At 53.2% G+C, this 22,496-nt stretch overlaps 6 protein-coding genes across 6 annotated transcripts; 2 read left to right on the top strand and 4 right to left on the bottom strand.

Annotated features, from left to right (window-relative positions):
• Positions 1-156: 156 nt before the first annotated feature.
• Positions 157-515, bottom strand: CCOS01_04151 (fungal hydrophobin; the record flags this gene model as incomplete). The annotated part of the gene is made up of 2 exons (XM_060452334.1): positions 157-204; positions 267-515. 2 exons carry the CDS (start codon positions 513-515, stop codon positions 157-159), a joined length of 297 nt encoding a protein of 98 aa, XP_060316292.1.
• A 5,215-nt stretch (positions 516-5,730) lies between these two features.
• On the bottom strand, positions 5,731-7,297 carry CCOS01_04152 (26S proteasome subunit P45 family protein; the record flags this gene model as incomplete). Its single annotated transcript, XM_060452335.1, has 4 exons — positions 5,731-5,751; positions 5,808-6,442; positions 6,495-6,910; positions 6,987-7,297. The coding sequence occupies 4 exons, from the start codon at positions 7,295-7,297 to the stop codon at positions 5,731-5,733; spliced, it is 1,383 nt and encodes a 460-aa protein (XP_060316293.1).
• Positions 7,298-7,954: 657 nt separating this feature from the next.
• CCOS01_04153 (MYND finger) lies at positions 7,955-16,212 on the bottom strand (the record flags this gene model as incomplete). Its single annotated transcript, XM_060452336.1, has 11 exons — positions 7,955-8,009; positions 8,079-8,243; positions 8,351-8,872; positions 9,151-9,175; positions 9,489-9,519; positions 9,628-10,594; positions 11,074-11,964; positions 12,028-12,280; positions 12,380-13,496; positions 13,570-14,036; positions 14,802-16,212. 11 exons carry the CDS (start codon positions 16,210-16,212, stop codon positions 7,955-7,957), a joined length of 5,904 nt encoding a protein of 1,967 aa, XP_060316294.1.
• An 878-nt stretch (positions 16,213-17,090) lies between these two features.
• Positions 17,091-17,531, bottom strand: CCOS01_04154 (uncharacterized protein; the record flags this gene model as incomplete). Its single annotated transcript, XM_060452337.1, has 1 exon — positions 17,091-17,531. The coding sequence occupies one exon, from the start codon at positions 17,529-17,531 to the stop codon at positions 17,091-17,093; it is 441 nt and encodes a 146-aa protein (XP_060316295.1).
• A 2,013-nt stretch (positions 17,532-19,544) lies between these two features.
• On the top strand, positions 19,545-20,038 carry CCOS01_04155 (uncharacterized protein; the record flags this gene model as incomplete). Its single annotated transcript, XM_060452338.1, has 2 exons — positions 19,545-19,744; positions 19,813-20,038. The coding sequence occupies 2 exons, from the start codon at positions 19,545-19,547 to the stop codon at positions 20,036-20,038; spliced, it is 426 nt and encodes a 141-aa protein (XP_060316296.1).
• A 678-nt stretch (positions 20,039-20,716) lies between these two features.
• Positions 20,717-22,437, top strand: CCOS01_04156 (uncharacterized protein; the record flags this gene model as incomplete). The annotated part of the gene is made up of 3 exons (XM_060452339.1): positions 20,717-21,148; positions 21,211-22,066; positions 22,121-22,437. The coding sequence occupies 3 exons, from the start codon at positions 20,717-20,719 to the stop codon at positions 22,435-22,437; spliced, it is 1,605 nt and encodes a 534-aa protein (XP_060316297.1).
• Positions 22,438-22,496: the final 59 nt, after the last annotated feature.

Raw genomic sequence — 22,496 nt, forward strand, 5'->3', positions numbered from 1 at the left:
AACAATTGTTGCCCATGTATATCGAATCAAGAGTACCGTTACATCCTCCTCAACTCGTACAAAATCTTCATGGCTCCCGAGTTCTTTCAACTCAAGAGCTCTCTCGTCAAGTAATGAAGTATCGTTGGCTTCAAACCCGCGTCCGATATGAGACGCTTAGTCGGTGACACCGGTGGGGGTGTTGCAGAGAATACCCTGGTCAAGCTGTATCATCTGTCAGTAAACACGCTCATATCATATAGATCAAGATATGGAAGAGAACTCACAATAGGCAGAACGCAGCAGCGGGCACGCTGTCCGATGGCAGAGCAGATGGAGCTGAACTCGTCGGCCGAGGTAGGTGCCTCGGGCGGGTTGCCGCAGTCGAGGTCAGCGACGCCGAGGACGTCCGTCGCGCAGCACTGCGAGGTGCCGTAGAGGCCGGAGCAAGGGACGTAGACGGCCTGGCGCTCCTCGAGGGGCGCGGAGAGAGCGACGCCGGCGAAGAGAGCGGTGAGAGCGATGGTGAATCTCATGATGGCGGTGGGTTGGTTTGGTGTAAGTGGGTATGTAGTAGATGGGAATAGAAGAGTGATTGTTGTAAGCTGGAGATGAGGCTTGTTGGTGTGATGGAGCTGATGAGTGGAGAGAAGGAAGATGGTCATCAACGGGGACTGACGTGCTTTCTTATATAGAGATTCCAGACAAGACGTGACGACCGCAAAGACCATGAACAAGACACTCGTCTTGTCCTTTGTCACAGGCCTCCGGTCTCGATGACGATGTCTCTCTGACCAAGATTCCCCAAGCAAACGAAGCGCTCGCGCCGCCCCGACGACGGACTTCTGTCCCAATCCTTGGCCAGCGTGACATCGTGATGGCCCCCTACCGCCTTAGACGGGAGGCAGCTATATCCCCTCCCCTCCCCTTGCGCCCCCCTTTGATTGTGGAGTGACGAAGACGGCTTGTGTCGATCTCATGTTCGACAGGGACTCCTCACTTGACAATGTGAGGATAGGAGCTCAGGGGAGGTAGCCGGGTGTAGGGGCAAGGTGATTCTGTGGTTCGAGACGGGTAAACGGGGTACACAACCCCCTATTACTGAGGATGATGGAGGTGTGAATAGGAATACTCGGATCGGTACCTGAAATCTCCAGTGGGACTCTCGAGGGTTGCCACCCACATGTACTTTGTGTAGAGTAGGCACACACTTTTGAATCGGCTGAGGCCGCTTAGCCGTTGCCTTGGCGAGCACAGCTCTCTTCTTCATATCATAGGCCGCCGTCGTTGCCCGCGGCGGAGTGAGAATTGGAGAATGGTTGGTAGGCGGCGTGTAAGTGGTCGAGAAGACAAGCCATTGAACCACAAGCTGATAATTCTTACCAAATGACCGCCCAACTGGCGTTCAGCAATTCGATGACAACGCCGGTGGTCTACAGCAATGGTCTTGTGAAAGGTAGATGGGAGCAGTCGTTTGTGTAGCCTCAGTCTAGGGATGACGGGGCTAATTTTGGCAGATATCGGAGTCACCGGACGACGCAGGCACAAATCAGCATCGGGCAGACCATCCCATCCCAAGACCACGACAATGGGAGACTGCCACTGTGGCACTGCGTCGTCTGCATCTGCAGATGCGCCCGTGAATTGTCCGCGACCCCGGTCTCCTCTGACGCAGGGTTCTGCTGCAAGAGGTATCAGAAGGTGGGTGTGCCCATCCGACCTGAACTCCACATGGGAACAACGGTGCTCGAACGGGTTTCCTTGTTTTTTTCGCCTTCCAGAATAGTCTGCGTAAACGTCCGAATAGAGAGAGATAGGAAACGAAAAGGAATGTGGGGAATACTTGCTTGCCATGCTGCGTTGAAGCGAATACATCAGTTGATCCGTTTGGCTGATACATTTTGGTCCTCTGCGTATGCCAGCGTGACATGGCGTTCAAGCCTCAAAACGAGAATGACGACGCGACGAGATATCGCTACCAAGACCCATGACTTCTTGGGCGAGGCGCCAGGGCAATAAGAGTAAGGAGATGAAGCCTGGCGACAGTGGTAGAACCGTGCTCCGAGCCTAAACCTCAACGATAACCTCTCGTTCCAGAACATGGCAGAGACATGAAAAAGGGGGCGTGTGGGCGTGATCTGTGATCTCGAACATGAAAGACACGGGGCTCACAAGCCACAAAGTCGCAGTACTCATCCAGAAACAGAACCTTGTGATCTAGCAAACACCAATGCATGAGCCCCAATCTCGCATGGCAGAAAACGGCCGCCGGCCCCGGCCAGTAAGGGACACTAGTTACTTCTCTACTCTCCTCCAGAAACAGACTCCCTGTTCCTTGCGTGCCGAGCTCGTCTGTCTGCAGCTTTCAGATGGGCGCGCAATACGTCAGGTACTCCTCTCCTACGTTACCAGATCGGGCCAAGTCGGTGATTTCTTTTCGAATCACGGTCCGGGGGATGTTGCCGTGGCTGCCTCCAGGCTCCCCTGTCTCCCAAGAAAGTGCATACATGCATTCGGGGTTTCTGCCAGAACAGGATTTCGAGATAGAATATGGCCATAGACGTAGGGATGAAAGGCGGTGATGGTGGAGAGCAAGGAGAAATCCGTCCTGGGGTTGCGTCGATCGGAGACGAGGATGATGGTATAGATGGGATAATACCCAACCGCTGCCTCGCCTCGCCTTGCACTGCACTACACTACACAACATTGCAGTACCCATTGCTATGCCTCAGCACAATTGAGATCGTCACCGCGGCGGCTGTTTCCCTAGGTCGCGGTGGCGAGACGACACAAGAGAGAGGAGGCTCGGGTAAGGTAGTATTGGTACTCCATGCGCTCCATTTCAACCGGGTTCTGACCTCATTCGAATACAGCCGCATGGAGGCTCTCGGCACGGCACCGGCAGGCAAATCAAAAGGGAATTGAGCCAAATCATAGCATAGCCAAGGAAAGGCAACGGCGTGGGTTTTCTCCAACAAAAGAAGCACTAACAAACAGCCAAGCCGAGAAGCCATCAACGTCTTGAGACGTCGTTGGTCCGCGCCTACGGGCTGCCGGGGCAGGCCATCACTTGGAGGAAAGCGGGGAGGGAAGGACAACCTATATGTGCCGCTCCCCTGCATCTTAACTGCCGGTATTCACACCACACACAACAATACACACCCCCTGAAAGAAGTCTACCATCCATGATTGGTTTTCTGGAAGGGGGAAAAGAGCGTCATTTCGGCGTATGCTGGGTGCCCATTGGTGACTAGCAACTCTAGTCCCTATGCCGCTTCGGCCTTGACCGTTGGGAAGCTGGGCAGTAAAAGACGGCTTTTTGCCTCAGTTGTCTGTGTGCTGCTCTTTACTTTCTTTCCAACGGCCGACGATCCCCTCGTGTCAAACGGTAGGACAAGCGTGGCTGAGAAAGATCAGCATCGACGCCACGACTAGCTGCTTCGTTTTTTGGGAACACGCTGCATCTTGCATCCACGTCTTTTCCCCTGAGCAGCTGGACAATGGGTAAATCTTGACCCCTTTAGAGAACTGTCAAAAAAACGTGTCAAGCGTTCTAACAATAGACGAAGTGTCGGGCGCCTCTTTGGAATCCAACGAAATGGGGACAACTGGGAATAAGAACACCAGCTGTGATGAAAAGACGAGATGAACGGCAGCGACTACTCGGTCGCAACAGGGAAGAAATGCATGATTTATGACGATCAACAGGAGATTTAGAAATTTAGCCGCCAGGCTTTTTCGTTCACACTCATCAAAATGTCTGGACCGGTACAAAGGTACAAGGTACGTAGTGAAGTCGGACGTGGAGCCCCGGGCGGCAGATGGGGCCGGCCGCGATACTTTCCCTCTAAACCTAACTCCCGCCGGCGGCTTCTTCCCCCCAGATCGGGGGCCGAAAAGTTCATGTCTCACCTTGTAAGGCTTACCGCCAACTTTGGCCCATCACGCAATGCATCGAGCACCTTGGAAGACAATAGCGTGAACAGTAAGAAACGGCGCAAGGGGAAGGGACTTGGGGGAGAATAAGCTTCTTACTCCCATCTGGCCCAAACTTCCCTATCCGCCAGCTTTCCGCCCCTTCAGCCGCGGTGGCGTCATCGGTCTCGCCCCCTCCCAAATCCATCCCCCCGGCCATGGTCCGAACTCTCGGTAACAAACTGCACACCTGGGCACAGCACACCGTGACACCTCTTTCCCATCTCCACGCCCGCCGCAACGGTACGGTGTCATTAACATGAGACCATGACACCCAGAAACGCAGCGCTGAATCAGTGAGTGAGAGGAGCAAGGCAACACTCGTCAGGAGAATAACCAAAAAAAGTTCCGAGAAAGCTGCAGGCTGGAGCTCTGGACCTACATTGACGCTGCCGAATTCCACACAGACACAGCCGAAGCAGCTTGCCGGTTTGCCAACTTGGACAGACAAATACATCGCCACCAAACTGGGTGACAAGTGGGCATCGCCAAACCTCGCCTCCCACGATGTCACCCCATACCCTCACCATCAACGCCCTCATACCACTTTCACAGCAAATTCACCTACCGTCGTCACCAATGCTGAGCAGAAAGCAAAAAAAGAAGCAAAAAACGAAAGCCACAAAAGGGGAGGACGCTAGGACATGACTTCCATCTTGAGCTCCCCTGTCCACCAGTGAACCACCCCCCAGAACCTCGAAGCGACCCCAAACCAGGCAGGGATCAGCCCTCTTCGGAGAGGAAAACCAAGGTCTGCCAGCCCTCCAAGGAACAGCTCAAATCTCCTGTGTATCTGCATTGTGCACCTAGTGTCTACGTAGAGAGTAATGTAATGAAAGCCCTAGACTTCGCACCGCCAATGATACTCCAAAGACGGCTCGCAGAAGAGGCTTAGGGAACGTACTACGATGCTGAGGTAGGTATACAACGCCACACGATATAGCAGCACGTTTGCTCTCCTGTACGCGATGCTCAAGATACTCGGCAACGATGGCCGTACCTGCAACACCCTCCCACAGATTCCCAATTCCTCCTCATCAATGCCATTGACCCTCATCATTGGCCGTTCGTCCCAAAGTACTCCAAAGAACATGGATCCCAGAAACGACAACACGGATGGCACCTACGTAAGCAGCCAGATCATAGCCCTTGCTCGGGGGAGGATCGCAACTTGTGAAGAGCATGCATGCATACCTGCAACCGTCTCTCGAATGCCTGCTCACCCACAACCCTGTGCCTGTGCTGGCCTCGCAAAAGAGATCGGCCTCAGCTCGACAAGGTCCTACGACCTGCAGTAGCCTGACTTTCGATGTCTTGCGAGGTGTTCCTGACAGCTTGCCGATCCCTTTTGGAGACCGTGAAGCTGAACGCGTACTTGCTTCTCGCCTCTCGGGTGCCGATCGTTGATAACTATCGTAGGCTTCAGTCAGGGTGTCAAACTTTCAGGATACTTGACCGTCTCCAAATGTGGATAGCTTCTCCCTCGTGTTCCCCTCGCTAAATTCGCCACTTGGCAAGAGGCCTCACTTGCCCATGTTAAAACATCGAATTCACAAACGGCATATCCGACATGGCAAGTACCAACGGAACGCGTAATGGGACTGCTTGCTGGGATCACAATCACCCTGCTTTCCATTCCTATAGGGCCGCTTGAGTGTCCGTGGTAATCGTACAAAGTTGTTGTCTATCGCATTCGACTCCTCTATGCATTCCCGTTCCCGCCAGAAGCAATAACCCCAGATACCCAGCGGCAGCATCACCCAACACGTGAATGGATCAAGCGTAGAAGTTGACCGTCTGAAAAGAGTCAGTGTACATACAGCAACCCACGGGCAGCAGGTCTCAACACTCACGTCCTTCTTCTTGGCTTGCACCTCGGCAATGGCATCCACGTAATGCTCGTGGCTAATCTTGTTCTTGCCCATACGCAGAGCAATCATACCGGCCTCTACACAGACGGCCTTGAGCATGGCACCACCAAACTCATCCGTGCTGCGGGCCAGCTCGCCCCAGTTGACGGCGGGGTCGACCCTCATCTTGCGAGAGTGAATCTTAAGAATCTGCGCACGCGCTTCCTCGTTCGGAAGGGGGAACTCGATCTTTCGATCGAGACGACCTGAACGAAGCAGCGCAGGATCCAAGACGTCCACACGGTTGGTAGCGGCCAGCACCTTGATGCGGTCGTCTGATGCGAAACCGTCAAGCTGGTTCAGAAGCTCCAGCATAGTTCGCTGCACTTCTCTGTCACCGCTCTTCTCGCTGTCGAAACGCTTCGTACCGACGGCATCCAACTCGTCAATGAAGATAATCGCCGGGGCCTTCTCCTTTGCCAGGGCGAAGCAGTCGCGCACAAGCTTAGCACCATCTCCAATGAACATCTGAACCAACTGAGGACCGGCAAGCTTGAGGAATGTAGCGTCGGTTTGTGCTGCGCAGGCTCGGGCCAGCAGCGTCTTTCCGGTACCGGGGGGGCCGTACATCAGGGCACCTATAAGTATGGTCAGTATATCGCCTAATCAGCCTCTGATATTCGGTCGTACCCTTTGGCGCCTTGATGCCAATCTTCTTGAACCGCTCCGCCTCCTTCATGGGCCAGACAATGGCCTCAACCAGCTCTTCAATCTGCTTGTCGAGACCACCAACGTCCGTGTACTTCTCTGTCGGCTTCTCATCAACCTCCATGGCCTTGACTCTGCTGTCATACTCGGCCGGAAGCGTGTCAAGAATGAGGTAGGAGTCCTTATTGACACCGATGAGGTCGCCAGGCTTCAGAGTGGTGGGGTCGACCAAACCGATCAACGGGAGGAAGATGGTTTGTCTTGTGGAGGTCTTGATGACTGCGGACTTGCCCACGCGGGTGGCATCCAGATCGATGTTGGCACCCTCCTCCAATGACTCGGCAGTAGGGTCGAGATCGAGGAGTTCAACGACGTTGCCGACAAGGTAGGGTAATTGCCTGTAAGATGGATTATGTCAGTCGTCCATTCCGTCATCGTTGGTCGGGGGGTGAGGGAGGGAAGCAAGTAGCATACCGGTTGTTAGCAATCTTGTCGAGGTTCTCCTTGATCTTCTCCCCCATAGTCGCCTTCTCGTGCGTCAACCGTTGCAGTTCGCTGCGCATGATTCTGGAGTCGTTCTCGAGCAGCCGTTTGCGTGTCTGAATGTCCTGCGTGCTGAGGTTCAGGATCTCGTCGTCAAGGATGTCTTCCTCCTTCTCAGCATCCTCCATATCGGCATCACCATCGTTGGTGGGCTTCTTCTCCTTCTTGTCCTTGTCGCCCTCGTCTCTCTTGTCGTTCTTGTCCTGACGATCGAGGTCGTCGAGCTCTTCAAGGGTCGACATGGTGGCGGGGTGTGTGTGGGGGACGGGAGGGGGATATTAAAGGTAGATGTTCGTCAAAGATACAATTCGCCGTTTCTATCGTCAAAGCGTGAGAGGGATTGGTGATGGGGCCGGGTCGGGTCGATACCGTGTGTCGTCGTGGGTTTGTGATGGAGCAGAAAGGGACAGCTTCGGAGCTGCGTGGGTGAGGTACTGGGCAGTGAGGCTCGAGCTGGACCTCAAGGCAAGCAACAGTCGCGTAATCAGCCTGGTGTTGCCCTGTGCGTCAAATGGCCAGGCCGGAAAGCGCTAGGAGGAAAGTCCGACCGCATCCGGCTACAGTGCTTCTGACTGTGCAGAAACATACCTGTACACGGTACGATATTACTAAGTACATCTCACTTCATCGACGAGATATTACCAGAACCACTTCACCAAGCCATGCTGTCATCTGATATCATGGCACATTGAACTCATTTCTCTTGTCATTCAAACAGACAACATGGTACATCTATGAGACAAAAAGACCAGCTGGCCTAGGTCGAGATGCGTCTCTCTCTCTCCGACTGATTAAAAGGGTATATGATATGTACAACAATAAGTCATCAAGGCACTTCCCTCGCCATCTTACAACACAGTATTTCCTTTCCCTCAGGCCTCTCGTCGAGTCGTCAAATTTCATTCGTCGTCAAGAATCCGGCTGGCCAGGGCGCCAAGTACGGGAACCTCGAATCTAGTACACATGGTCAGCACAATGTCCCCTTAGCAACGGGCTCATTCTCCGCTCCACCAACAAACATACCTATCTAGCGTATCCGCATCTTGGTACGCCTTCAACGCCAGCCACACCATGACAAACAGGTCGCCGATGAAGAAGAACCAGCTCAGGAACTTGGACCATGAGAGGAACACCAGGTGGAAGATCATGACGGCCGTGAACAGCAGTGCCGACTGCCATGCGTGAAACCTGCTTGATGTCAGCGACCCGATATAACGAGCAATATGCCTCGCTCGTAGAGAGGCCGTCGCATTATTGTCAGAGCCTCGACACCCCCAGAACAACACCCCACGTACCTCACATAATCACTATTCCGCTCCCCAATCAACAGCAATATCGCACCCAGCGGCGGAAACGCCAGATACGCCAACGCAGCCTCGTAATCCAGCCTGATCCCCAGGCTCGTATCGAACTCGCTCACGCCCTCCCGGTGCGCGTCCGCCGTGGGATAGGACCCTGGCAGGTTCGGCTGCCATCCGCGCTGCGGTTGCGGGTGTTGCAGGGGCGGGGGTGACGGCTGGCCGTACGGCGAAAAGGGTCTTCGAATATCGGCCGAGGCGCGCGGCGACGCGAGAGGCGGGGAGAGGGCTCGTTCGCGCTCCGGCGGGGAGGATTGGTAGGGAGCAAAGTCCATGATGTATGTTTTGGGTTCTGTTGTTGTGGTATGAATGGGAAAGCTGGAAGGGATCGCGGGGTTTCGCAGGGCTAGGCAGAGGTTCGGAGGAAAGGCTTCGATGTTGTACCAGACGATTGCGGGGTTCTTGAGACAGATTCGTACGCTGATGTTGTCGTGGTGTTGTTCGTCAGACGTAGTGAAGCTGTTGAAGTCCGATGTTCGAGGTACGTCAGCTTAGGGACTTTTGGGAGCTCAGAAACGCGCAATGCCATGGCGTCAGGTACTGCGTGGAGGTAGCTGGAGCACACCTGGAACTCGCGCTCCAGGCTTAATTAGGGGTCTTTTTCCGGTTCGGCGGCGCGTTCATGCAGGTCACCTGCAGCGGTCGCTGTTAGTGGCTCTCGCCCCGCCTTTTGCCGGCCCGGTCAGAACGAACCGTCCACCTCACTCTTTCGTCTTCAGGGCTCTTGTCAAACTTACTCCAGACTGAGGCGGCTGAGACGAACTATAAGTCTGTTAGTCTCGAATATTATTCAATACAAGATGTGCCACTAGAATGTCTAATGGTCAGTCACAGAACTCAACAACGTTGTGGTGCCTCAAATTATCTTGAGGAGGCTTGCTAAATGTTGCTAACATCGTCTCCGCCCGTTTTGAATGGTCCTGCACGGCGGTCCATTCAGGCTTCTCGGTCCCCGTTAAAGAAACGGCGCGACGCTTATCGGTGCTCAGAGAAACCACGAAGAGCACTTCGCTTTCGTCAAGGGAATCATGACTTGGCAGTAATTCACATGCAACTCTGCTGACTACAGTCATACCCAACTTCAATGCCATGAACAAATAGTTTAGCTCTATAGTAGAGATCCGTATCCCGTGATAATACAGACTTTTACAGCACTATCATACACCATCCTCCCAAGCAATCCTCTACTCGGTCTTTGTCTCCTCCGCACTCACGCTCTCCTTAGGCTTCCCCTCGTCATCCAACTGCGTCCTCCGGCCCTCCAGCGCCAACCAAAGGCTCTTGCTTCCGCCCTCAAGAGCAGTAGTAAGACCCAACCCAGCGCTCTGGAGCATATGCACGAGCTGCGCCCGCAGCCCATCGAGGCCGCCCTCAATACCACCAACCCACTTGACGCCATCAACATCAAACACATCGCCCTCGACTCGTCCACCGACAAGCAGCAGCTTCTGCAGTGCGCTCTGGCACAGGGGCTCGTAGTACCCCGGGTTCTTCTTCCTCGGCGGCGCCGCAAACTTGCCCGGGCTCGGCGCCAGAATCTTGAGCGCGGCCGCGAGGTGCGCGGGCGAGACGGCGGGGAAGACCAGCGCCGCCGTGGGACCGCACAGCAACGGCGAGATCTGCGCGTACGCCGAGTCCTCGGGGACCTCGAAATCCTTCATCGCCTCGTAGGCCGCCATACTCAGATCGTGTACCAAGGGCCCGCGGGGTCCCGTCCGCGTGCCGGCCTTGGCCTTGGCGGCCTCGGGGTCGTAGAACTCGGCCAGCTTGAGCGCGACGTTGAACATGCGCGTGCGCAGGACCTGGAGGTGGACCTCACGGCCATCGAGGGGGCTGTTGGTGCCCGCGGGCGTGGCAGCGATGAGGGCGCTGTTGAGCTCGCGGCGGACGGCGGACCACTCGTCTGCCGTCAGGTTGCTGTGCTGGAAGAAGAGGATCAGGGGCGTCGTGCGGAGGAGGGAGGTGTAGGTCCTGATGAGCTGGGACTTGCGGGTTTCGGGGGGGCGGGCGGAGGGAGGCTTCGTTGCGGGAACGTAGTCGGCGGGGAGACGGAGGCTTGCGGCGGCCGGGGCGGCGAGGAAGGAGGTCGTGGTGGTGAAGGATCGTGTGATTGGGGTTGAAGTCGTCGTCGCCAGCCTGCGCAGGACGCGCGCGGCCTGTTGTGGTAACCTTGGTGGCATCCTGGGGGAGCTCGTTAGCATCGATCCAAATGGCAAGGCTGCAATGCTCGTCTGAGGGGTTATGTACGTGTCTGGAGAGCAGGAGATGTCTGTCCTGTCGGCGTGATGGGGGTGCACCTGGTGATGGGAAAAAGTTGCTGGAGCTCCCGAGCTTCAATCGCCAGTCGGACAAATTTCATATGGCCCGTGCACCACATCGACGGTAAGCACTCATTGGCCAATCACAGCGATTCGTTTGACGACGCTTCAGCATGTCGACTTCAGCTTCACTCAATTCCTCACCAGACGGGAAATCAGATTCAGTTTCTCCTTTTCCATTTACCAAGCTCAAGGGTATTTCATAAAGTCACAAAAAAACCGTTTCCTTCCTACCGAAAGCTCGCTTTCCAAGTCCCATTCCCTACCATGCCATACCCAGTAGGGACTGTGTCTCAAGTACTAGAAAGAAACGAACGGAGCTCATCTCACGAACTGCCTCACTTCTTGTCCCCGGCTTGCTTCTCAAGCTCCTTTCGCAGCTGTTTAATCGATGCAGCGTTATGGGGAGACTCGATCATTGATCCAATTTCCAAGAACTCTTGCGCATCCTCCATCGACAAGGTCTGCAGGTACTTGGCGAGGCCGTCGGACGACGCCATTTTACTAAGCAGCTGATCAGGCGTCGCCGCATTCGAACTAATGTAGTCGGTGACGATGCCCTTGCACTGCTCGAAGAACTTTTGGGATGAATCCTTGGAGATGCCATGCCACAGGAGCCAGGGCGTGGAAATCTCGCGAAGCTCGTCCAACGAGTGCGTGGTGCAGATGTTGTAGTGCTTGGCCATGCGAGGACCAAGGAGCCCGACCGAGTCAAACTTGACCTTCTGACCGTGTTTGATCAACCGGTCGACCCAGAGTGCGACGAGGCGGATGGTCTCGGACCCCGCGGGCAGCAGCTGGTTTTGCTCGCTGAGCTCACCCTTGACGATGACATCGAACACACGCCGATCCATCCAGATCTTCTCGTAGACATCGCACTCCTTCTGACAGTTGGTGACGCCAATGGCAAACTCGTGAGAGTACGGGTTCGGGTCGTGGACAAGGTACTGCCGGAAGAGTCTCTCCTCGCGCAGACGATTGGTGGCCTCCCTGAAGATGTCGTCCGAGTGGACCATGAACATGTAAGTCCTCTCCCTGAACAATTGCTCCTTCAGATGCGACAAGGCAAAGGGCCCGGGAACATTGGGCCACTTGGCGGCGATGTACGTCTTGATGCACGATCTCCAAGTGTAGGCGACCTCATCACGGCAAGAGACGAGACCCTGCTGCTCGCGGGGAAACCAGTGAGGCGTCATGTCCGTGACAACCGTTGAGCCAACGCAGTACGCAAGTCTGTATCATTTCCTAGTTAGCCTCATCTTCGCCAATGGGATCGTGTCTACCTTGGAGGAGTACCTAGACTTGACCCATACCTCGCCCGGGAGGAGGATCTCGTTAAAGCCGAACTTGGCTCCAAGAAGGTCGATGATGAACAAGTCGTCGCTTCCCTTCAGCCGACAATTGAGAACGGGATGGGGCCAGAACATCGGATCCTTGCCCTTGGCAGTGTTGATGGCGGGGCCTTCCCGGCACCGATCAGCGGCAAGAGAGGTAATACTGTTGGCATTGCGCAGGAACATCTGCATCTCAACCACATCGTCACAGAGCGCTATCGCCATCGGTTAGTTCATACTAATGTTCGTCTTCCGAATGAGATGAACGGGAAAAAAAGACGCTGGGAGGACATAGGCCTGAGAGCGATACTTACGGCTGACGATTTGACGAATGATAGTCTGAAGGTGGTAGTAGAGGTTGTCACCAGCATCCCAAGCCAATGCTCTCGCGCGGTCCTCATTCCTCTTGTCCGCCAAGTACGACTTGCCGAGAGGGAACACCTGCTCCCCCACCCAAGGTCCAACAGCACACGCAGCCGGGGTGACGGCGAAGCGGGGGACGCTGTTGAGGTCGAGCGCCTTGGTCTTGTTATCACGGACCTCGATCGGGGAGATATCAACGGCCTGGCCGGAAAACGTCGCGGCCATGAACTTGTCCGCGATGCCCTTCAGAATCCAGACGGCTCGGATGAAGTGCTTGTGACGCTGACACTCCTCAAAGTGCGTCTTCCAATCCTTCTTCTGGCACTTCGGGCCGCAGTAAGTTCGACGAAGGTGCGGAAACCACTCGACGTAGCAGCCGCTGCAGTGGTGCATGGGCTTCTTCGCTCCACAGCGAGAGATCTTGCGCTCGTGACCGCAGGTAACACACTTCTCGATGCTCAATAGCTCGTTCAAGTCACACTTGCTGCCCAGACGGACCTTGATGTCGGCATCCTCGTCTTTTCTTCCACGATGAATCCAGCGGGCATACTTCAACCACTTATGCTTCTGAACGTATGCCTCTCCGGGACAGGGGCCACCATCAACAGCTTCGCAAAGGTGGTTTGGCTTGACAGGGGCAGGATTATCGACAATCTCAGAGTTGTGGTATAAGGCAATCTCGCCGAGAAGCTGGGTGAAGGAGCATCGAATAGACAAGTCGGATCTATCCCAGAGAGAGAAGGCGAAGCGCCCGGCCCACCACAAGTCAGAGGCAGCCTTGTCGTCGGATTTGGCGATGATATCCTCGATGCTGGAGTTGGCATAAGGCCAGAGGGCCAGGGCGAAACGGCGGTTATAATCTGCAGACTTGTTGCTTCCCTTGAAACCTGCGTCATCTTCCTGGATTTGCGGCAGAGCCGAGAAGAGGTAGTTCACTGGGTCGCCGGGCAAGCTATCATACCGCTCGGAACGATCGAAATAAGAAGGAAGATCTTCCTGGAAGAGGATATAGTCGAGCTCGGGAAGGCCTCTGCGAGTGGCACCAGCTGCACTTTTTTCACCCTTGGGCTGCGACGAAGATTAGTCTGATAAATAGGAAATGAGGTGTTGGGGTGGAAGGGAAACTTGAGAGATGACATACTATGGGACCAGATGCGTTCATCAGGCGGAGGAAATGGTTTCGGCCGGTCGATGGGAAGCAGCTGCGCTTCGTGTCCTTGTAAAGTCCCTGCTCTGACTTCTTGGCCTCCATGAGGATGGTATCAATGCTCTTTGCGGCACTGAGGCAAGAGTCGCTCGTAAGATAAGTGATGATGGGTTGAGGAACGAATGTCTCGAAGAAGTGGACGAGGCAGGCCAGGGGGAACAGGCAGTTGCTCTTCGGAAAGTTGAGAAACGCGAAGACGATGCCAGCGGCAGGATCCTTCTCCTTGGATTGATTGACGATGAGATCGAGGAGTTTAGCGAATTCTTCGGGGTGAGTGATGGGAGTGGAAGTAGCGAGCTGGCAGCAGAATGATTCGGGTTCCTTCCTTGCCGGTCCGCCGTCGTCGCCTGAGCCTGAGGCGCGAGGAAATTCCTGGAGGCAGGAGGACGCCATCTTGGGATCTTTTTTTTTTCGAGGCTTCTGCTTCAGATGAGAGCCCTCGCTGAGTGGCTATGGTGATGGTTGGGCTGCAACTTTTGGAGTTTCTCTTTTCCAGCAACGTCGAGAAAAAAAAGAGGATGTTGTGGAGGAAAGGTTTGTTTGTATTCTTCAACAGCAAGAGAGTTCTATTTTGTTTCTGAGCAAAAGCCCGCCCCTTCGTCTCGCAGAAGTCGCATGCCCCAAGGCCCGCAGCTGAGAGGAAGTGCGGCTTGACTCCTGTGATGCGGGTCACTCTAGGTCCATCTGTGTGAAGGAAGGCGCTTCCAGGCGATCCTCAGTTCAAAGTATCAACGAGGAGCAGCTTCTTTGCTTGCTACTTCCACCTCTCGATCCTAGAAGCTTCTCGTTATCCTTGTACCTACCCTACGCTCCTTGGCAGGAAAAAGGGTAAATAACAAAGAGACGACCAACAGGAGTGATTTCTAATAGTCAAACACAACAAGGTGAAGGGTGCCTGGACAAAGGTAAACCCAATCAACATCACGAATCGATATAGCTTGTTAAAGATTACGATGCAAGTTGGGTGTTGACAAACTTGTTTGTCTCCTCATATGAAAGCAGTATTCTGTTATCCACTAGAGACGTTGCAAAAGCAACACTATCTGCCTTTTCAAGGAAGTCAACAAATGTCTACCATCCCAAAGTGCCTCATAGCTCTAGAGATACGTCCAACCCAGGCGCTCTTGGCCAATTTGGCCACCAATGTGGCTTGTACTGTCCCACACCTTCATAGACCACCGCATCGGAAACATTGTTCCCTCCTGGATCAACTTCCAATCTCCTATCTCTGTCAATATTGTTAGCATCTTCGAGGGCAGAAAGAAAGGCAACCTTACAGCTGGTCCAGGGACGGTGACGATCCCACCAGAGCACCCAAGCCTTGTCCTGCTCTGCCTGCACCTCAGTCTTCAGGGTCGAGAAACCCTTGCCAATGGATTGTCGATAGGTCTCGAGAATGGTTCGATACATATCGAGAGCATCGTACAAAGGCCAGTCCCAAGGATATCCTTGCTTGATCTGGTGCTGTCTCCATGCCTCGAGGTGCATGATGAACTGAAGAATAAGACGCCATGGGGCAACAGCAGAGTCCGAACGCGAGAGCTCCTTGTCCATCTCGCTGTGAAGCCTCTTGATATTGTGCGGATGCATTACGGGAAAGTTCTGGGTGCGCATGTCGGTGAAATAAATCGCTGCTGCTTGATAGTCTCCCCTGTCCCACCCCCCAGCGGCACCCTGCAGATGGTTGAAGCGAATGAGAAACTGGCCAACGGCGTTCCTGACAGGAGGCGATGTTGCAAACGAAACCCGGCTATGGGGCTCCGCCATGTAGTTCCAGTTCTGAGAGCCAAAGGCGTTAAGAAGATCCTTCAGAATGTCACAGTCTCTCCCTGAATCAAGAGGGGTGATGACGTATCCGGTTCCCCATGACAGAAGGAAATTGTATCGACAGGCACCGTTGTCGCAACCTGGGAAGCCGCACCAGCGCCATTCGGGGTCCGGAACCTTGCCGGCATGTTCTCTGAGGTCGCGCACGCGGTAGTTGGATCGGACGGAGCGGGATCGGAGTAGCTGTCGATAGTATTGCTCGTTAGCCAAAGCTTTGTCCTGCTTGGAAATACGGTTGGAGTGCAGAACCTGTTCACGAAGATCTCCAGTCGATAAGCCAATTCGGTGAGGGGTTCTTCGCGAGGGGCCGGCTTCCGAGGAAATCGTGTTCACGACGCTCAAGGTTCGAGCTGGTCGACCTTCCCCGTCAATCAGCTTCCGAGCCGTCGAGTCGAAAAATTGGGATGCTGAGGACGTGGGCTCGGATTGATGGAGTGCTTCCTGGGACGTTGGGGCTGGGCGTGGGCTAGGGATAGTCGCAGACAATGCGGGACGTAGCCAGCTCTCTAATTTAGGGTGCAAGGTGCGGTGATGAAGAGCTGGTAGAGACCGATCGGGTGAGGTTTTCATATCGATGGGCTCAGATGTGGCATCGGAGGAGCTGTCAGAGTTCCAGAGTATCGCCCAGCCGGTGGATATTGGGGAAGCTGGGTTATTGATGACAGCTAGGGGATGGTCGCGTTCGTCGTTGGTTACTTCGGTAGTCTCAGGGAAGACGTAGTCGTCTTCGTCATTGTTGGGCTGCACCATTGTGGACGGCCTGGTTCTCGATTACAAGAGTAGCAAGTCCACTCAACGTTCCCGAACCAGTTCCGGGTGGAGGGTTGCTCTATATAGTACTCGGTATACAATCAAGCCATGTTCAAAATCCCCCCAGAAGCCATAGGAAGCTTCAAGACAGCAAATGAGACAGGCAGCTATGATTAGGAAAGGCATATATCAGACAACAGACAAAGGGGCCTACAATGTGTCCCGTAATTCTTTGAGCAGCCTTGTTGTCTAACAACACCAAGCATAAGCCCTTTGTGGTTTGTCGTCTCAAATCAATGTCAGCTAAGGGTCTAGGGTCTCTAGTACAAGGTCGCCAGGCTAGTGAGCAAGGTAAAGTCAATCCTTCTGACATCATGTTTAGATATCCTACAAACTCGGCATGCCTCAATTCTCTCACCTTCTGAAGATAACTTACGTGATCTGTACCTTGAACTCTCTTGATAGAGACAACAGAGTGCGTCGACGTCAGCTGCAGAGTATGAAGAAGAACATGCTTACATGCTTTTCTGCTTGTCTGCCTGGTCCCTTGAGATACGACGCCCGGTGTATCAAATTGAGACCGAAGAAATACATATTCCGCAGAGACGACAGTGGGCAAAACTAGAGTAGTGCACATGGGGTAGAAGTTCTAGAAAGCCTAGGAGGAGTAGATAGGCAAGGCTTTTCCACAACAGCTATTCAGAGATTGAGATCACATAGAATCTCCGGCCTCTTGTAGCCGTGACTAAGCTTGCGGATTCTCAAGTAAACAGGGAATAATCCCTCTACGTTCTAGAATGATTAAAAGTCAAATCTATTAAACTCCAGAAGCTCGAATGCTTACACCATTGTCAAGAAGCATTAGGATAGCCTTCCACTCAATCTAAGTCCGCATCAACGACCTTGATCCAATCCTTCTCATCCTCCTCACTTTCGTCACCGTTTGCGGCATCGGTATCCTTCGCAAGTACACGCTGGCGTCGATCGGGTTCTTTAGCTGACTCCTCGGTACGGTGAGATCGAGCTTCGTAGTTGGCAACGAGCTCCTTTACACGACCGTCGCCGAAGGAACCAGTGTGTTGGAGGCGGAACTTACCAGATTTGGAACGAGAGTGGGACTCAACAGAGGCGTCGTTATTACGCTGAATCAACTGGGCCTTGATCTCCTTAGTCTTCGATCGCTGAGTGGCTTTGGGCTTCTCTGGTTGGGGATCTGAGAAATCGGCAGGTGCGTCAGAGGGGCGGTTGTCTTCTAGGTGTTGGAAGACGCGCTCGGCGTATTCAGCGGCAGATGAAGAGTCTTCGGCATGAGGCGCCATTTTGAGGATGTATGCGACAGTTGGGAAGTTATGGGCTCTAAGTGAGAGTCACGGTGATTGAAGTAACTTCTGTAAGAAGGCGATGTTGATGTTATTCAAGTAGGGGGATATTTCATGTAGGAAGCTGCTAGGATTATGTAAATTGTCGACTTCAATTTCTATCATGTAGTTCAAATTGACTGAGGGACACTATCATTCATGGTAATGGACTAGACTTTGAAGATATCATACAAATACTTTGTGACAGTTGGATGTGAGACAATGCTCTCTGATCATGGCCCTTGTAGAAAGACCTGTCTGCACAGATTCAGAACTTTCGTGGAGAAAGCCCATTAGTGTGCTTTGTTGACCGTTTCTGCAGCACAAGAAACTTGTGTCGCAATGCGAGGGTTTCACCTTTCTCAGTTCGAATATCATGCTCGCTTTCATGTGGGCGAAGACATAGGAATGGTTCATTGCAGTTTTCTTGACAGCCTAAGCAAAAGGATCCATCGTGATACCTTGCCAAATCCAGGAACTGAAAGCCTTTGAATGCCGGTCTTAGGGACTGAATATTACTCCATGTGCCTTTGAATGCTCGAAAGGTTCGCATCAAACTGATATTGTATTGAGGAGAGCCCCCATCCGGTGTTGGCTTCAGACAATACAGTCTTCGCTTTGAGAGAGGTTCTCATACTAGCTGTGGTAGATCGAGAAATTGACAGCCTCTACATGTCAGATTCGGCCTGCAAAGGTACTCATGACGGATAGAGCAGTTCTCATCTCAACTGCATGTTTAGTTTCGACTTGACTGAAGATGTGACGGATAATAGCCTACTTTAGCGCCCGACTAATGAAACAGCCACATCGTGTGCCATTCTTTTTTCCTACCTTTAAATTATAGTACCTATGGCTTCATTTCAGCCATGGCGCAAAGCTAGGCCGAGATGCTATACCAGGTAGCTCAATTATTCCGAGTCAGCCTTGAAATATGCCCACGCTATCATGACCGATCGCTGGTCACACAAAACGGCCGTTCACGCTACTAGCCATGCTCATGGCCTTCTTCACATTTACAGTGACGATTCTAGTCCTCAATTAGCATAGCTGGGTGACTTTAGGCTAGGTGTTGGCGGATCAGGCACCGGTTTAGGTGGTGCATAAATGACACCTTTAGGGTTCTTCGTTTCTCGCCGCATTGTGGTCCTGGTGGTATAGTTCTCGCCCGAATTATAGAAACATCATTCCTGAAGCAAGTAGAAGATGATACGTCATTACTTGAGCTTGCAGTGATACAGAAGCATGTGAGTTCCAGCTCGTCATAACCAGCAGCAATTTTACTTCTGACTGTTCAGTCGAGCCTATGCTGATGGCGGTCCTCACTCCCTGGGGCAAAGTATGCTGCCAGATGGTAAGACCAGACCCATGAGCCAGGATAGCCTGATGTATACTGCCTCAGAAATTGTTATCGGGTGAAGCCTGTGCAATGCATACCTTCGGGCAGCAGGGCGATGAGAGATGGTGCCTCATTTAGAGTTGAGGCCTACAGCTATTCTGGACCAATGACATGGATGGTCCAGCAGAACTCAATTGCCAATCCATTGAGCACTTGCCGCTTTCTGAACGCACTCTTGAGCATAAAACGGCTCTCCTCCCTCGAGGACTCACTTTCTTTTCACTCTTCTTGTCACGGCCGGCACGGTGGTGCTATGCCACTCGTTCTTTTCAACTTTCGCCGTCCGTTCCTTACCTCTTTTCTAGCTCTCCCCTCTTGGCCATAGAAACTCTGCTCTTGCCGTCAGATTTTCTCAACAGGCTCAACACTCCTTCAACTCGTTTGGTAGTCCGTCTACATATCTAGTTCGACCTCGCGAGGCTCGACCGGTCAAACAAGAGAACATCATAATCATCGCTTTGAGACCGTAGATCCGTCGTGGGTAAAGACCGGAAGTGGCGGGCCGCTAGGTGACTATGACTGGGGTATATCGTCAAGTTTACCTCAGCCTGTTGAGCAGGATGGGGAGCAGAGTAACAATGAGCCAAGTTCATCTCCGGAATATGGGGCACCTGCCCCAAGCCCGTCTCTACTGGAACAATACCAAGAAGACCACGAGCATGGCAGCCAGTCAGGCGTGGAACACATCGCCCCCAGCACTGTTCAGAGCACCGAAGACACAGAGCCAACTGAACTACGATGCGACGAGTGTGGGAATGTTTACGCAAGGCTTTGGGAGGTGAAGTATGTCAACCTCAGACTGCCGACATTAAAAAAAAAAAAAGATCGTTGCTGACCTGTTCGCAGTCGCTGTAAGATCAAGCATGAGAAGCCGTTCAAGTGTAGAGCGGGAGACTGTTCTTGGGCTTTCCGATACAGAAAAGACCTCAAGCGACACTGCGAAGAGCGGCATTCGGACGGGGAGGGCTATTTCTGCCCGTTCGCCGGATGCAAGTACTCGCAAGAGAAGGGTGTCGGTATCAAGAGGAAATCCAACTGGCAAAGACACGTACAGACACAGCATCGCGGCTAGTATGAAGATTGGCAGCCTCATGGATCGACAGAGATAATCCCTCAATACAATGGAAATGTCATGCCGGGCAAGTAAGACTCTTTCCCGCCCATTGCGACCGCAAAAAGCGACCCGAAGAGCGGTTCTGAATCAAAGACCGAGCTCTAGCCGTAGGCAACAACAAACTTCCCCCGGCCCCCAACGTCTAGCTCCCACAGCTCCCACAGCTCCCTGCCCAACCCCCGTTAGCGGAGATTTCGCAAGCGAGATGGCGGTCTGAGAATGCAGTGAATGGCCAGCCTTATTGGAAACATGCTACGAGTGGCAGCTCGTAAGTCGCTTTGGGGATGGTGGCTTACGCTAGTCATCCAGGGTAGTAATTTAGTCGCGATGATTCGTTCCTTATCTGTCTTAGCTGTCAGCCCTGGCGCTCAGCTGCGTCGAACCGGCCCATTCTCAGAGCCCATTCCCAGACGCCCACGATAAAGAAAGAGTGCGGCTGTTAGACGGAGATTGTGGCCGCCGGGATGGGCAGCAACTTGAATATCCTGATCATGCCAGCCTTAAGAATGTCTCTGTGCCCCGCGCCATGGATGGCTGCTTGTCCCCCACTCGAATCCACAGTTTCTTGCACATTACGTTCAGTTGTCGTGAAGAGATACCTCGAACAGGCGTGAGAGCCGCCGCCTCCACTCGACAATGAACTCCTACGATCCCGAAACCATGGACCTTTGGGTTCCGGGTACGGAGGTCAAAGGCTCTGGGAATCTGACTTGGGAGCAACTGGACTTCAACCGCAACTGCACGAACTGGGGTCAATGGCTGGCTGCCATGCTTCAACCTGATCCATGGGATCCAAAGTCGACTCGAGGAATGAGTGTTCAGCTGTCAATGGCACTGTACTCGACGGCTATGCCGAAGGGGTACGAGACGACCTACTCCGACGTATCATATTGGTTCGCCTACAATATGTATCATACACCATACCCGGAAAACTCGAGCGATCCCACATACTATCTTTTCAGCACACGATTCAATGAAACCGTTCTATGGGGCCCAAAAGAGCATTGTGAGGCCGAATTCTGCAAGGCCGTCGGATATACAGGAAGCCAAGATCTCTGCGGTATTGGAGTAAGAACAGAACGCCTAAAGTCGCTATGCTGTGCAAAGATCTATTGGCTAACATAGTGAAGGTGGTGGTATCCTACTACCTCGAAGCCATCTTAGCAACGATGTACCTTGTCGCATTCACGATTCATCAAGTACGACGCCACTTCAACAAGAACCTCTGGGAGAAGACGCGACCGAAGCAAAAACAAAGACTGAGCGGTCGCATTCTCGACTCGTTCCGCGGATCGCTCGACATGTTCCTCAGCGGCTCAATGCTGATCGCAGTGGCCATGTTGGGAGCTTCCGTCTACTCGGCCGCTACAAACTTCAAGGAGAGATCGGAGATCAACCCCGACCTCCCATCAGCGGATGCGATTTACGAGCAAGCCTTGGCACTGATCGCGTCCAACTACTCTGTGTTTCCGGTCATGTTGCTCTACGCGCTAGCCAAGCACGATGGCCATCGCAAGTGGCTTCATCGATCTGTCCTTGGCCTCCTTTGGGGTTTGAGCGTGACGGTGGTGTATCTGGCGCCAAGGGCGGAGATAGATTACAAGGAACGAAAGAGTGGGCACAGAAACTTTGACTGCGATCAACGTGGCTCGCAGTACTGGCCCGTCGTCAAAGCCACTCAGTTCTTGGTCATTGCGCTGCCGATGATATGGCTCCTCCTGACACTGTTTGTTACCACTGGATTTAAGATTCCCGGCATGATCGATAAGCCTTGGGTCAAGAGATGGCGGTCTTGCTGGCGAATGTTGGTCGCCTGGATCAACCTGCTGGTCATGTGGGGCATACTAGGCTACTTTACTCACTTCCGCCAGAAGATCATCAACGCGGCTGATGGCATTGACAAGAACGATAAGTGGACGTTTGGACAAGTTCTTGCTCTGGCAGCTTGGGTACCAGTCATGGCTGAGCTGCTGTACATACTAATCTGTAAGTCTACAACGGGATGCTGCTATTTACGTACGTTACTGACTGGCTACTTAGTCGGACTTGAGGAGGGTCTGTCAGGCCATATGCCTGCCGACTATCACGCGACCCATGTCACGCAACCTGACCAGAACATGGGAGTTCCTCTCCTCGACAGAGGTTCGATGTACGACATGAAGCACGCCTCTACCATGTCAGCAATGTCTGTATCCACAACGTTATCTTCGCCAGCGACTCCTGGGCAGGTGCAAACGCCTATGTGGCAGCAGAACTCTGGATACCAACACAGCCCTGTGTATCAGCCAGTTAACATGCAACAGCCCCACGTTCAGCATCATCAAAGTTGGGACGGATACTACCACACGGGTTGGTAATTAACCAAAATATACGAAAAAAGACGGAATGAACGAAGACTTCAAGTTATAGCGATCGA

The sequence above is a fragment of the Colletotrichum costaricense genome (genome assembly GCF_030867565.1).
Source record: "Colletotrichum costaricense strain IMI 309622 chromosome Unknown Scaffold_4.1, whole genome shotgun sequence".
In the NCBI taxonomy this organism is placed as follows: Eukaryota; Fungi; Ascomycota; class Sordariomycetes; order Glomerellales; family Glomerellaceae; genus Colletotrichum; species Colletotrichum costaricense.